Source organism: Perissodus microlepis, chromosome 13, assembly GCF_051167445.1.
Source record: "Perissodus microlepis isolate ML-2025 ecotype Zambia chromosome 13, ASM5116744v1, whole genome shotgun sequence".
Taxonomy (NCBI): domain Eukaryota; kingdom Metazoa; phylum Chordata; class Actinopteri; order Cichliformes; family Cichlidae; genus Perissodus; species Perissodus microlepis.
Window position 1 is genome coordinate 6,945,600 of NC_140473.1, and position 14,662 is coordinate 6,960,261.

The 14,662-nt window shown below is 38.9% G+C and overlaps 1 protein-coding gene across 1 annotated transcript; it reads left to right on the plus strand.

The window, feature by feature from the left end:
• Positions 1-1,097: 1,097 nt before the first annotated feature.
• On the plus strand, positions 1,098-6,138 carry ccnj (cyclin J). The gene is made up of 6 exons (XM_084947627.1): positions 1,098-1,202; positions 1,456-1,545; positions 1,896-2,106; positions 2,199-2,498; positions 4,719-4,878; positions 5,162-6,138. The coding sequence occupies exons 2-6, from the start codon at positions 1,477-1,479 to the stop codon at positions 5,484-5,486; spliced, it is 1,065 nt and encodes a 354-aa protein (XP_084803753.1). The 5' UTR covers positions 1,098-1,202; positions 1,456-1,476; the 3' UTR covers positions 5,487-6,138.
• Positions 6,139-14,662: the final 8,524 nt, after the last annotated feature.

Consider the following 14,662-nt stretch of genomic DNA (forward strand, 5'->3'; position numbering starts at 1 on the left):
TAGTTTAACTTCTTCCCCTCTTTTATACCAGTACTTAAGTAGAGTTTTTGTGCCAAGACCTATCGTTCAGGAGAATACTGCACAGAGTGCTCATGCTCCAGCACTGATATAAATGGTAAAGAGTTGTGGCGACGTCACTGCTTGTGCACAACACGACCAATGTGCTGAGTATAATTGCAAACTTTCAATGTCACCATGCTGTAGGGTAAACCAGACCCTGCTAGTATGGCCCACCAAGCAGTTACCTCTCTTGCCTTGTGACCAGCTTGCAGTGGGAGTCAGTGGAGTCACATCAGGCCCCCCCTAAAGAGGTCGAGTCTCTTTGACTGTCTCTGCAATTTTGTTTTTGTTTGCTTTTAATTGAAGGGCACTGGTTGCCACTGCTGTAGGTTAAAGTTTGTCAGCACTTGGGGGACCTCTTCTGGTGTTGGGCCCCAAGCTCCTGCCTTTTTTGGCTGTTGGCAAGCTGGACCAGCTGTCAGCTTCAAAGCAATGCATGATGAGCTAATCACTTCCCATGCATCTTTAGTGTTTATCTGAAAATGTGGGCAGTACAAAAAATGAAACAGCTAGAAAACTGTTCTTTTACTAGCTTTCTGTGTTTGGCCCGTTTTAACATTTTACAATTCAATATAGATAGTCTATAGAAACTGCAATATTGGGATGTGGGCACAAATTAGATGTTGCCATTCCCATTCATTGACCATTGGCTGCAATAGGAAAGCAGCTAAGCTGACTTTGCAGTGATTGGATGTTGACAGTTGTTGCTTATCTGTAATTGGTTGCAACCTGTGCAGTACTTGTAAAGACAATGGAATGATGCTTTCAAGTGATAATCAAAAACAAAATCTCACAGGTAAACTGTGTTAAACAGCTAGATGTTGCACCAAAATGTTTTACAGTGCACATCTTTCAATTGAAAACACGCATCTGTTGCACTTTATCGGCTACTAGGTTGGTTGTAGTGTAGTGTAGTGGTTGTAATATTTCACCTCCAATTTTCCCGGCTGTCTTTCGGTTGGTTGTTCACGAGGGATCGCAACTTTTCGAACAGCACTTGAACGCACCAGTAGTGTTTAGACTCGTGTTGCCGACTCTCAGCAGCTACAACAATGAGTGCGAGCAGAGCTTGTTTGGCTAGTTTGAATTGAAGTTTTCTTCAGTGAAACTGCCCGTAATATTTCACTACATGTGCTCTCTGGGTGAGTCTCCGCTTCGGGTTAGACAGGAGTCGCGTTTCTTTTCACATTCTCACCTCAGAAAAAGAAGGGAAAAGCGCAGTGAGAGAAAGATGATTGACTTCACTGTTCCCACTTCTGATCCGCTATCGTGAAAAGTGACATGGCTGTGTGTTTGGAGATTTAGTGTCATTGTGCGGCATTTTTTTTTCCCTGTGCTCTTTCTGAGACACGTTTTAGTTGATTAACTGCCTTTCCAATGTTTTGTCTTTGCCAGGTTTCCAAAGCACTGTATTAAATGGAGCTGGAGGACCAATGGTGGAAAGGACAACTTGCTGCAGATATATACCAGGCGCTGCGATACAAAGTGAGTCACAGCGGGTCATTTATGTGGTGGCTGCTAAAAATGATGCAAAAACTATGAGAAAGGTTACCTGAAGTGTCATCCTTCACATTCATCAGTAACTTCTTCTGTCGTGCTGTTTTACATTTTGATGTTGAAACAGCAGTGCAAAACTGTAAATAGTGAAATCTGAGTTACTTTTGAAAACGATGTTGATTCCTTATTTTAATAGGCATGAACTTGTCTTTGCTCGCTTTAAATTGCTTGCTGCTGGAGTAATCTCATAGGACTACAGCAGAATAAACCTAAAGTCTAGTTCGGTTACAATGAAAGATGTGTCTTTTTGAAATCTCAAAACACATGTTGTCCCATAGGAGCTCAAGTTACCTTCCTTCAAAGGTCAGTCCCCTCAGCTCAATTTGAGGCGATACTTCGCAGACCTCATAGCCATTGTCAGCAACCGCTTCAGGCTCTGTCCTACGGCCAGGCACCTGGCCGTCTACCTGCTGGACCTCTTCATGGACCGCTATGACGTCACGGTGCAGCAGCTTCACATGGTCTCGCTCTCGTGTCTTCTTCTGGCCAGTAAGTGTGCAGCTGACTTCACTTTTCAACACATCTAACTAGTAAGTGTCCACACTGGTGTGACAGATTGGGTAATTGTTCTTTGCTTACAGGTAAGTTTGAGGAAAGGGAGGACCGGGTGCCAAAGCTGGAAACACTAAACAACCTGGGTTGCATGAGCTCCATGAACCTGGTCCTGACCAAGCAGGGTTTACTGCATATGGAGCTGCTCCTGTTGGAAACTTTCCAGTGGAACCTGTACCTCCCTACGGCGGCTCATTTTACAGACTACTACCTCTCTATTGCGGTCCATGAGGGTGATCTGCATGATGGTTGGCCTATGACATGCCTGGAAAAGACTAAACTATACATGGCCAAATATGTGGATTACTTCCTTGAGGTTTCCTTGCAAGGTACCATGCATTTTGGATGTATTTGTGCAGTGCAGTCTTGCTTATCAGTATTATCAGTTTCTAGTGGAGCTGATAACGTTGATTTTCCAGTTATCAGAAGCTCCTCAGAGCCTATCCAGATAGCAAACAGTAGTTGAAACAGTTAAATCAATATTCGTCTGTCAACCTACATTTAATTGAATCAACGTTGATTATCAGTTTTGCACCGTCTGTTAATACTGAAACAGCACTGATCATCATTGCTGATGATCAGTGGGACGTCACTGGTATTTCAACTGATATTAAAGAACAAATTACTAATAATATTTTGAAATATTGTATTGCAGAGGACGTTAGATTAAATATCTAACCTTAAACATTAGGGTTTAACATGTAAATACCAATGTATAACTTTACATCGTTTTAAAGCAGGAGTTTATTCTTCTTTTTTTTAATGGAAGTTTAGTTTAAAGTCCTTTTTGGTGAATTCACTCCTACACTGTTTCATATGTAGGATTATATGGCTTCAGAACTGCCACAAATCTTTATGGCGCTTTCAACATGGTGTTGAAAACAATCCTCCGAGATTTTGGTTGTTGATATGTTGATATGATAGCATCACAGTGTTACTCCATGGTGCAAATCTCCTGTTCCACCACATTCCTAAGGTGTTCTAATTCACTTAGATCTGGTGACTGTGGAGGTCATATAAGTACCATAAATTCACTGTCGTGTCCAAGAAACCAGTTTGTTACGTGCTTTTGTTCCAGCTGGGAGCAGCCATAAAGGCATGGGTACAGTCAGCAACTTTACTCAGGTAGGCAAAACAATGCTAAATTAGTAATAAGGGCACCAAATTGCACCAAGAACATATCTGCAACACCATTAAATCACCACCGCAACGACAACTGAGTGTCATTAAACCAAGGGAATGTTTTCTCAGTCTTCGACTTGGTTTCCTGTTCTCAGTTAGCAGGAGTGGCACCCGGTGGGGTCTTCTGCTGCTGTAGTCCATCTGTTTCCAGTTTCAATGTGTTCTGCATTCAGAGATGCTCTTCTGCATGCCTTCGTTGTATCAAGCGGTTATTTGAGTTACTGGTGCCTCTTAGAGATGGTCACATGTGAAAATCCCAGTACATCAGCATTTTCCAAAATATTCAGTGCAGTGTGTCTGGAACCAATTCCAACAATTACGCCACATCCCAAGCCACAACAGCTCAAAAACATTTACCACTGTTTACCACACCCCAACTCAGCACCTACACTGGACAAATGTGCAGTACTCCTAGCAGGCTTGGGAAGTTTTCTTGTCCGTGTCTGCAATGATATCACACTTTGAGGTTTTATCAATATTTTAGCATGAATCTAACATTTGTATAGCACTAAAATCTCAAACTTAAAGTTAACATTTTTTTTTAATGTTGTCTTGTAACATTGAGGGAAAGTTAAATTAAATTATTTATCACAGGTTTGCTTTCTCATCTCTTTCCATATTACCTTTAAAAAAATTCCACTAACTGCTTTTTTTAAATAACACATTTATGCCTACACATTCAGAATAATAAGGAAATGTAAGTGGAAAATAACAGTGTCCACCCACAAAAGTTGATCTTTGAGTTTGCTTGGCCAGTTTTTTTTAAAGAGAAGATGTACTTTAATTGTCATTCATGACTAGTGAGAAAATAACTGTTCTTTATGTGTTTATCCTTCTAAAATTAATTTGAATCCTAAAATAATACAGTATAACAGCTGCAGTAATAGCAGTCTAAATTCTACTTTCCAAGGCTATCTAGCGTTATCAACAATTTAGCTAGTTTTATCTTATCTACATGCTAATTTAGATGATTTGAATAAGAAACTTACTTTATAGCATGTTGGTTCTATGTATATTTAAATTTTTCAGTCTGGCATTTTAAGTTATAAATGGGTTACTGAGAAAATACATTCAGTCCTAGCAATAGCTAAAGCTAGCAAACGCTGGCTGTCGCAGTATTTAGCTTAGCACAGATATTTTAGGTCTTTATCTGTTTGTCTTTTGAAATGTCTGTGAAAGTAGCATCGATGCCTGACGGTTTAGCAAACTAGTGTAGTTCCTGTTAAGCCATAATGCAGCTACTGTAGCAGATCTCAGTTTTTAAATTCATTTTGGACATAATGTCTGTTTTCATGAAGAAAAAAATGTAAAAATGAGGATTGGGGTGTTAAATCCGGGGCGCTTTTTTTTTTTTTTTTTCTCCTCAGATCATGTCTTTTTGTGTTTTGCACCTTCACTGGTGGCTGCTGCGTGTGTGGCCGCCTCACGCCTGATCCTTCACCTGTCACCTACATGGCCACCCCGACTGCAGCGCCTCACAGGCTACGCATGGGAGAACCTAATCCCGTGTACAGAGAAACTACTCATGTGCGTATCTAACAATAACCTTGCACAAAGTTGACTTGTATATGTGCTGAATATGAAAGTGAACGCTCAACACGGTTGATTAAAATGACTTGGGACAGTTAGGTGCTGCGTTTCAGGTTTGAGAGTGTTTTGACACTGATGCCTCACAATGGCACAGCAGAACAAAAGAAGCCAAAGCACAACAGAAGCACACACCTTACACATACAAGAGATTTACATCAGCACTCGGTGTGCAGCATTGACGCTAATTAACAGTGCAACTCTTTGCCCCTTCTTTCCACAGTGCACATGACAGTGACGTCAAAGAGGCCAACAAGCAAAAGTGTCAGCAGCCCAACCAGCAGCAGCAGCAGGGTCAGACAGTTTACCACACCTCAGCTCAGTACCTCAACCGAACAAATGCGCAGTACCCCCAGCAAGCTCCACAGCCAGTCACAGCCCCTAACCACCTGCCTGCCTCCTACCTCAGCCACTCCACTGCCAACGGCCCCCAGAGCATCAACACCCAAACCATCTCCACGTCGCTGGACCCAAAGTCTAACATTCCCAACAGGGCATTCCAAGTCAGCATGCACTATACTTGCGCTGCTCCGTGCTTTGACAGATGATGGATTTCCAAGGTTTAGTCATTTTGGAAGAGGTAGAGTTAAGATACTGCCATCCATTTCACCGGATCAGAACAAGATGAAGAGGGAGGAAAAAAGAAAATAAAAAATCTTGTTTTTAATTTGAAGAGTCTTGATGAGATTGGTGCAGCACTTTGAATCACATGTGCAATATGCCAAGTCTGCTGTAGTTTTCTTATTTGTTTTTCAAGATGGGTCAGGTAAGAATGTAGTCGTGGATTGCCTCTTGGCACAGTTTGCACCCTGTATCCACTGTCACTGTTACTGCGTTACAGACCAAAAGTCTCGTATTCAGTTAAGCCAAAGTATTTCAGAAATACTATATGTACAGTTACTTTGTGCCTTTAGCCATTGTGACTATTAGTATAAGTTCAAACTGCAGTAACAAAAGGGGATTGACATTGTTTTGTAGTTGACGTGAGAGTTAATGTTTCTGTAGCTTTGTGGGTTTTTTCCACAAAAACTATTTTTGTTTGTTTGGATGAATGTCATTTGTAAGACAAGGAAATAATATACTCCCCTAGATGTCACAACATACAGTATTAGCAGAGTAAATGTTCTCATGTGGATGGAGGACAGAGTGCATTCTACAATGACTGTTTTAAATAAAATATAAACCTGTGTTAAACTGTGATTCTAGTCCAGTGGATTTGTTGCAATGTGTATCATTAGGTATAACTGCTGCTTCCTGACTGCAACTTACCGTCACTTCTGATTCTCTGATTTAATGTTCAACATGTGGTGTAGTAATCATCTAGGAAAAACTCATTTCTGACTTTGCTAGAAAAATATGACCAGCTTTATTCTTCAACACATTCTGAGCTCTCCTTGTGATTTCTTTTGGAATAGTTCTCCACACTTCTGGAAGGAGCTCTTCTTTGGGTGTTGGCTGCCTTTTATTCTGTTCTTTGTCAAGATGATCCTACACTGTTATAATAATCTGGGCTCTAAGGAGGCCCATCAATGGTTGATGGTGTTGCATTGCTTTTATTGTATTGGCACTGTTTGGGGATCATAGTTGTACTAAAAATTGAAGCGGTTGGCAATCAGATGATTTCCAGATGGTACTGAATTAGATCATAATCTGATGGTACTTTTCTCCATTCTTAATTTCATCAGTTTTGATAAGATCCCCAACAGACTGGTTCAAATGCAGTCTCAAACCATGACACAGCTTCCACTATGTTTTACGGCTGTAGACACTCACTATTGTATCTCTCCTGACATCATCTGTATGTATGACCCTAATTTGATTGGAAAATTTCAAATCTAGATTCATCACTCCGTAAGTCTGTTTTGTATTTACACTGGTTCGCAGCGCAGTTCTTGTGTAATTTTGTATATCTTGGCATTTCTTAAGAAGAGAAACATGGTGACGGTTCTCCTGATGAAGCCTCTGATGAGGTTTCAGTGAGCAGTAGATGGATGAACAGAAGGTCCTGTGTCAGGTCCTGTAATAGCTCTTTGAGAATCATCTTGTTCCTGCAAAAATTCTATTTATGTCTATCAGACTGTGGTGTCTTTGGCATTTTCCAAAGATTCAACTAAAGAGATTGGAACAAATTTGTAACAGGTTTCAAATAACAAAGTGCCTAAAATTATTTAAACCGGATTCTCTGCTAAGATGTCAGTAGCAACAGAGGTTAATGAATAATTTATAGGTCATTGTCAAGTGGCTTTATCTTAATTGTACTGATTGTCCCTAGCAGCTGACTGCTCCATGCTAAATTTTAGTCATTCAGTCAGAAGAAATTTTTAACTTACACATAACCAATAGATTTAATAAGTGAAGCAGAATACAACCAAATAAATGTGTTAAAGTTAAAAATCAGTCTGACACCAAAACAATTGAAATTACTTAAGATGAGCAAAAACAGAGTTTAAAAATGGCTCGCTTAATGTAGTAAAAAGAGAATATTAAGTGACACTTGTGGCTCAGTATGAGAGCGCATACTGATGAAATGTCTGAGTGGGTGTTACATGTTGTGTAGGATCAAAATAATCAATTAACATGACAAGTGTGTTGCAATCCAATACAGAAATTTTCCATATTTTAATTTTGCAAAATCAGTCAGATCTATAACATCCCTGGTACATGTGTGCCTTCCCTACTCCGTTGTCATTTGTTTAACATTTGTTTGTTTGACACAGCATCCTGGTGGCAGCTGAAAGATGTATAACAGATGTATGTCTACATCTGTTATGCTTACATTGTGTTTCACACCTTTTACAATATGTTGGATATGTACATTAAGGACATTTTTTGAAAAGACAACCCACAGTCTGCAGAGGGCAGTGTGTGCCACATTTCTTATGCTGCTTTTCTCTTCAGCTTTACATCTATTGTATATTCTCTCTTGTGAGCTATAAAATCATCTTTATCACATCAGACAGTTGACCGAGTAATATCCTAAACATGTCAGCCAGCTATTCAACTGAGTGTGCGTTAGACTGCCTCTAAAGTTATACAATTATGTGGTTAAAATGCAACTACAGTTGTTAAGCTCTAGACTTAAGACGTAAAACCACTCTCTTGTTGCTTACATAAACTCTAAACCAATTTGGTTTCCTTCCACTTCCACGTTTTTATTTATTAACGCCCGGGTCTTTAAAGAAAACCCTAATTTCAGCAAGTTCCTGTTATAAAACAATGTGGTCAAGCCTGACTGAAACAACGCTTCCAAATAAACCTCTGAAGCATGTCTTCCTGCCTGTCGTGATGTGGCAAACCTACAAAAATAGAATTTCCGATCTAGGCTGTGGGCTGCAGAAAGCTTCCTGTGGAGGAGGACATAAAGTGACGTAGTCTTCTTGCTACTAATCTGTGCATGTAAGTTCACCAGAAGTTCACAACTCTGTTTTATCTTACTCCTTAGATTATATCCTCCCATATTTTGGCATAAAAGCTGCAACTAACTCACACACCTTTTTTCTTTTATGTGTTTGGTGCGTGGCCTTGTCATTTCAAGAAAGGGCAGTAAAGGTTAGTTAAATGACCTATTGTACTTATCTGTAGTAAAATTTCAAAACAGCAGTAGACATATCACCACTAATGAATTAACCAGACTAACAGAGGTACATGGTTTGTTTACATAAAGTCTGACATTGCCTGGTATTCTCCCAAATCTTCTTTAAATCAGTCTTTAAATCAGAAATTCTGGGATTGGAAGTTGCACATTGTGAAAGCAAATCCATCAACACTTTTGAAGTCTGAGATTTTGAGTTGAGCTTAAATAAAGTCAGCAACCTCACTAGCAGGCATTAAACCAAAGAATCTTCCACTGGGCTTTGTTTATTTGTTTGGTCAGTCTGTCATTTTTGTCATTTTGGGTTTTTGTTTTTGTTTTTTAGGAACATATGTCATGGAAAAACAGAATAGAAATAGAAACAAGTTAAACAGTAAATGCAAAAAAACCCCAAAAGTATTTGTCTGCCTTCACAGTGACTATATGCTCTAATTCATTCCAAAGGTGTTCCATTGACTTGAGGTCTGGACACTGTGCAGGCCAGTCATGTTCTTCCACACCAAACTTGCTCATCCATATCTTTATGGACTTTGCTTTATGGACTGGTGTGCAGTCATGTTGGAACAGGAAGAGGGTCATCCTCAAACTGTTCCCACAATGTTGGGAGCATGAAATTGCTAACAAATCCAGACTCGTTCATCGGATTACCAGTGGAGTAGCCTGTTCCATCACTCCAGAGAACATGTGTCCACTGCCCTAGAGTCCAGTGGTGGCATGCTTTACACCACTGCACCCAAAGTTTGCATTGCTCTTGGTGATGTAAGGCTTAGATGCATGCTGCTTGACCAGTGAAACCCATGAAGTTCTCTACGCACTGTTTTTGAGCTCATCTGAAGTTTACATGAAGCTTGGAGGTCTGTAGCGACTGACTCTGCAGCAAGTTTGTGACATCTGCACACTCTGCTCCTGGGCATCTGTTGACCCTGCTCTGAGATTTTACATTGTCCACCACTTCATGGCTGACTTGCTGTCTTTCCCAATCACTTCACTTTGTTATAACACCACTAACAGTTGACTGTGGAATATTTAGTAGTGAAGAACTTTCACGAGTGGACTTGTTGTACATCCACACAGGAATTCACTAAGCAGCTGAGAGTGACCCATTCTTTCACAAATACTCGTAGAAGCAGTCTGCATCACTAGGTGCTTGATTTCATACATCTGTGAACATGGAAGTGATTGAAACACCGGAATTCAATAATTTGGATAGTGAAGAAATAATGTGCAAAAAAAGAATCTTTTACAGCAGAGTTTTATCTGCATAAGAAGGGCTTCATCCTTCTACATGTTATACTACTGCCTACTGCATGTTGCATATACTTACCGGCCACTTTATTAGGTACATTTTGCTACCAGGTTGGACTCTCCTTTGCTTTCAGAACTGCCTTAATTTTACATAGATTCATAGATTGATCCAACTACATGATGGAATCATTCCTCAGGGATTTTGGTGCATATTGATATAACACTATCACACAGATTTCTCAGCTGCATATGCATGATGCAAATCTCCCTCTCTACTGGATTGCAACAGGGTGTCTGTGGAGGCCATCTGAGTACAGTGAACTCGTTGCCATGTTCAAGAAACCAGTTGATGGTGATTTTGAGCTTTAGAAAGTTGACAAAATATAAATGCCATTACAGCTCAACCAGCAGCTTGTTGGCCCAGTAGATCCATGTTTTTATTTCTTTTTATGTCAAATCTGACCCAACCATCTAAATGTTGCACCACAAATTGAAACCTGAAAACAACATTTTCTCCAGTCTTGTACAATCTTGCTCAGCCCATGTGTAGTCTCAGTTTCCTGTTCTTAGCTGAAAAGAGTAGCACCCAGTGTGGTTTTCTGCTGCTGTAGCGCATCTGCTACAAAGTTCATGTTGTGCATTCAAAGATGCTTTTCAGCATATCCTGATTTTAACAAGTGAGTATTCGAGTTATTATTGCGTTCCTGTCAGCTTGAAGCAGTCTGGCCATTCCTAAGATCTAGTATCAAAGAGCCAGAGACCCCAGAGAGCTGCAGGTCACTTGATATTTTCTCTTTTTCAGATCTTTCTCTGTAAACCCTGGAGATGGCTTCAACCACTATGCCACGTTTAAAGTCATGTAAATTACCATTTGAATTTAACCAGGTTGTCTCAACTACATCCACATGACTAATTCTAATTAGATATTTGTATTAACAAGCAGCTAAACAGGTGTACCTGATGAAGCAGCCAGTGAGTGTATGACATGTGTAATATACTGCAATCTGATAAAGTAAGTGGCTACTTCCTTAACTACACTACAAGGATAATAAGAGTGTATTATAAACAAAAACACCACTGTGATTTCACAACCCCATGCTACAGAAGCCTCCTGTTACCCTTGACTGGATTTCAGAAAGAATCACAAGGAAACATATTTTATAGTAATCCAACAGGAAAGCAGCCCCCACAGTTTCAGTACAGAGAGTTCGGGACAAACATTTTTCAGATGGGTGTTGTTCATGTGTGATAACATGGGGAACAAAAACTGATCTTGCTGGGTGCTGCACAACAGCACAGAATAACTCTTTCAGAATGGAGGTGAGACTAATGTCTAACTGGTTTTGACCAAAACAGTAGAAGTCTGTGGTTAGAAAATTGGTTAGCAAACAGGAAGAAGTTAGTAAAATAGACAAACCAAAATAAAGAGCAAGCTCCTCTCAGAATCAAGTCATTCTTTAGCTGTGAAGTTGTATCTGCTCCCTCAGGGTAGGCAGATGAAAGTTCTTGTTTCTCCACGTCTCTGTTCACAAGACAGCAGTAAGGGGAGATGAGTGTGAGGCTCCCAGGCACACGTTGCAACACATTGCCGTGATTCATGTTGTTTGGCTGAAAACTGAGTTTTAAATTTGGAAAGACAATCGCAACGACTAAAGGAGTTTAACAAGAAAGATTTGTCATTTAAACTGAAATGAGCCCAAATGCGTTCACACAGCAAAAACAAATCCTAGTCCTAGCTGCTGTACATTTAGTTGTAAAGCATTTTTGAGAAAACCAGAGGTAGAAGAAGCTAGTAGATTTTAATTTACTTGTCAAGTCACATAGTTATCAGTATGTAACTGGCCTTAAATCAGGTTACATTTCAGGTAATGTGATTAATTATCTGACTGTAATCAACAGAGAAGAAAACAGTCAAGTGTCACCTAAAGAATCCTGAGTATTTAATGTTAAATTAAAAAAAACAAAAACAAAAAATAAGTAAGAAAGTATAAAATACAAAGAGTAAATGAAACAACAAGTAAAAAAGTTTTTTTTAAAGATATTTTCATAATGTTTTCAAGGATTTTATTTTTGTCTTCAGTTTGACTTTTCTCTTTCATAGCAACTTCCTTCAAAAGTGTTGCCACCTCCTCATCATTTTTATTTCAAGCCACTTGTACTTCTGAAGGTCACACTTTATTTTGCCGTCCCATGTTTCACGAGTTTTCTTGTCACCAACCTCTCACCTTTCTAGCTGTTCAAAAGTCTCCTGCATATGACTGTTTACAGCCTATGCTTTAAACAATCAAACCACCGGGGCCAAATTTTGCCAGTTCCTGCAAACTTCAGCAACAATGATGCCAGGGGAGTTCAGCTGCTGCTTTAACTACACAAAGACACAGAAAATAACATGTCTTTTGATTTACTTAGCTTAACAACATAGAGCACCTGTCACAGTTGACTGTTTGTGAGAATCGTTGTTCACCTTAGACTCTATATAACATTTTCATGTAGCTGCTATGACATTGTCAACTGGTTTTGGACTTTTATTGAAACCATAAAATGTGTTTTTTATCACCTGAAGCTACGATGATGCTAGAAACCTTGGTTAACAACATAAATCCAGATGCTGTACTAGTGCAACAGACCGACTGTGTCAACTGCACACAGTCTAATAGAATAACTAAAACCAGAAACTAAAAGTGATGTCAGATAGAGCATTTGAAATGGCTATTAGAGGATTAGAAGAACTTATTGGCACTTCAGCATCAGCTTCATTTGTAGTCCTTGAGGTTATCACTTGACTTCACAGTCAAAGAATGACTCATGGTTGCGACATTAAACATGAGACTGTCAGTAGCTGGTTAATTAAGTGCTATCTTGGCTTGAGGCATTCCTCAGAAAGATACAGTACAGTGAAGATTTAAAGGACCAATAGAGAGTAGCTTACACTGCTGAGAATGGATCTTATTGGTGCACTTTTAGGTCCACCCACATCTGAATGGTATAGTGTGAAAGTGACTCCTTGTCTCCATGTGCTAGCCATAAGCAAAACTCAAACAAGCAAAGTGGATACTGGCAAGAAGGCATTAAAGAGATCCTGAACTGTCATTAAGTATCCCTGTACCAGGCATTTTGTATCAAAAATGTCAGTAGTTTTATCTCAAAATGTTTGTGTTAGTCCATTATTTTTATAAAAAGTAATGTAAAAGTAAAGTAATAACTGTTAATTATTTCTGTCAGTGTCTGAGCGGCACAGACATGCCTGGTTAAGTTATTTCATTTTGCTTATTATCTTTAATTATACTACTTCATATTGTGATAATAAATACATATGTATATTGTTTATTTTCCCCGCAAGCTACATAGTCAGGCTAAATAGAAACTTGTTTAGTTTTAAAAACAACTAAAATTCATCTGTAAACCTTGGTTTTGACGTTTACATGGAATGTCATAATGTTGGTATGGCCAGTAAAAATGACCATTATTACTGGTCAATAATTTACAGTCCCAATTGTAATACACATTGTACCCTACTGGATTCACATCCAGGCTGTCAGTCTAAAGTTACCCACAGGGTCATTATTTAACCTCAAACTGCTGCCTCCATTGTAATTAATTTATATTATTCTGTATATAACACAGTAATGATTGCCAACATCCACAAAACATTTTGAAATTGAAGTTTAACCTAAGGTTTAGCAGTACTTGCTGTAGGGTCTGTGCAGGCCTGATGATCGTCCAAAAAGTCTTCGACTTTACTTGAATGAATTGTTGTTTGTTTAGCTGTATCTCTGTGATATTTAAGGACTTTATTTCTAATTCTTCATATTGCATTTAGTGGCAAGTCAAACAAAATTCTGTTGCGGTCAGAAAATTTGATGATCTTTAAGCTACATGAGTGATATGGGTTGAGTATGACTTATGCAACAAACGGCAAATATAACACCAAATTCGTGGGAGGATGATAAGATGAATATAATACATACTAAAATCAAACGATTTGGGATATATAATAAATCTTTTTTTTTAAAAAAAGATGTTAATAATCTCTGTGATGATCATGCAAACTTCTGTTCAGATAGGCCAAACTGTTAAGGAGGAGATGCGGTGCATATATACATATATTCTATGATTGATCAATATATTTATAATCAATCTTTAAGATATTGCTTCAAAAAAATGCCAATAACCCCGAGGGGTTTCAAGATGGTTGTCAAGTGACAAGGTGCTAACATTAGCATGCTAACATTAGCTTTCTAATTGTTGATGAGATGGAGTGTGCTAAATTAGTTCTATGACACAGTAAATAAAAGTTTTTTAGTTGGGTAAAATCATTCTGTTAGAGTTTCAAAGCTCAGTGTGAGACAGAGTGTTAAGCCTTCAAATGGCTCCGCTGTTTCTATAATCCAGTGTCACCTAGCTAGCTAAGCATTACAAACGCTCACACTGTACTGAGCTAACACGTATTCAGTAAATTTGATGTAATATTGTTAAAAGCGTGGTTTAGTTTTAATGAGAGTCCACTTACAGATTAAACAGGGATCACATTGGGGCATTACACACAAACAAAGAGGAAAAATAAAAAAAACAGTTACATTTTAATGCTCAACAGCAACTGATCCTCCTCAAGATTTATGAGCTCATACACACTTTACACACACTGAGGGATAAAAAAGTGAAGCTCTAAGAAATATATTCTCTATCATATTGCATGTTTAGTTTATGTATTTGCCACAACTGCGTTCAAAAGACAGTACAGATAGTACAAATACATACATATCATCGAGATCTTAGCAGTCAATTGAAAAGAGATGTGGGCTCCTGATATGTTGCACTGTGACTGTGGCTTTAGAATGTTTGTAGCTGTGATCTGAGAACTGTCAGCCCTATATTTATGATCGCTTC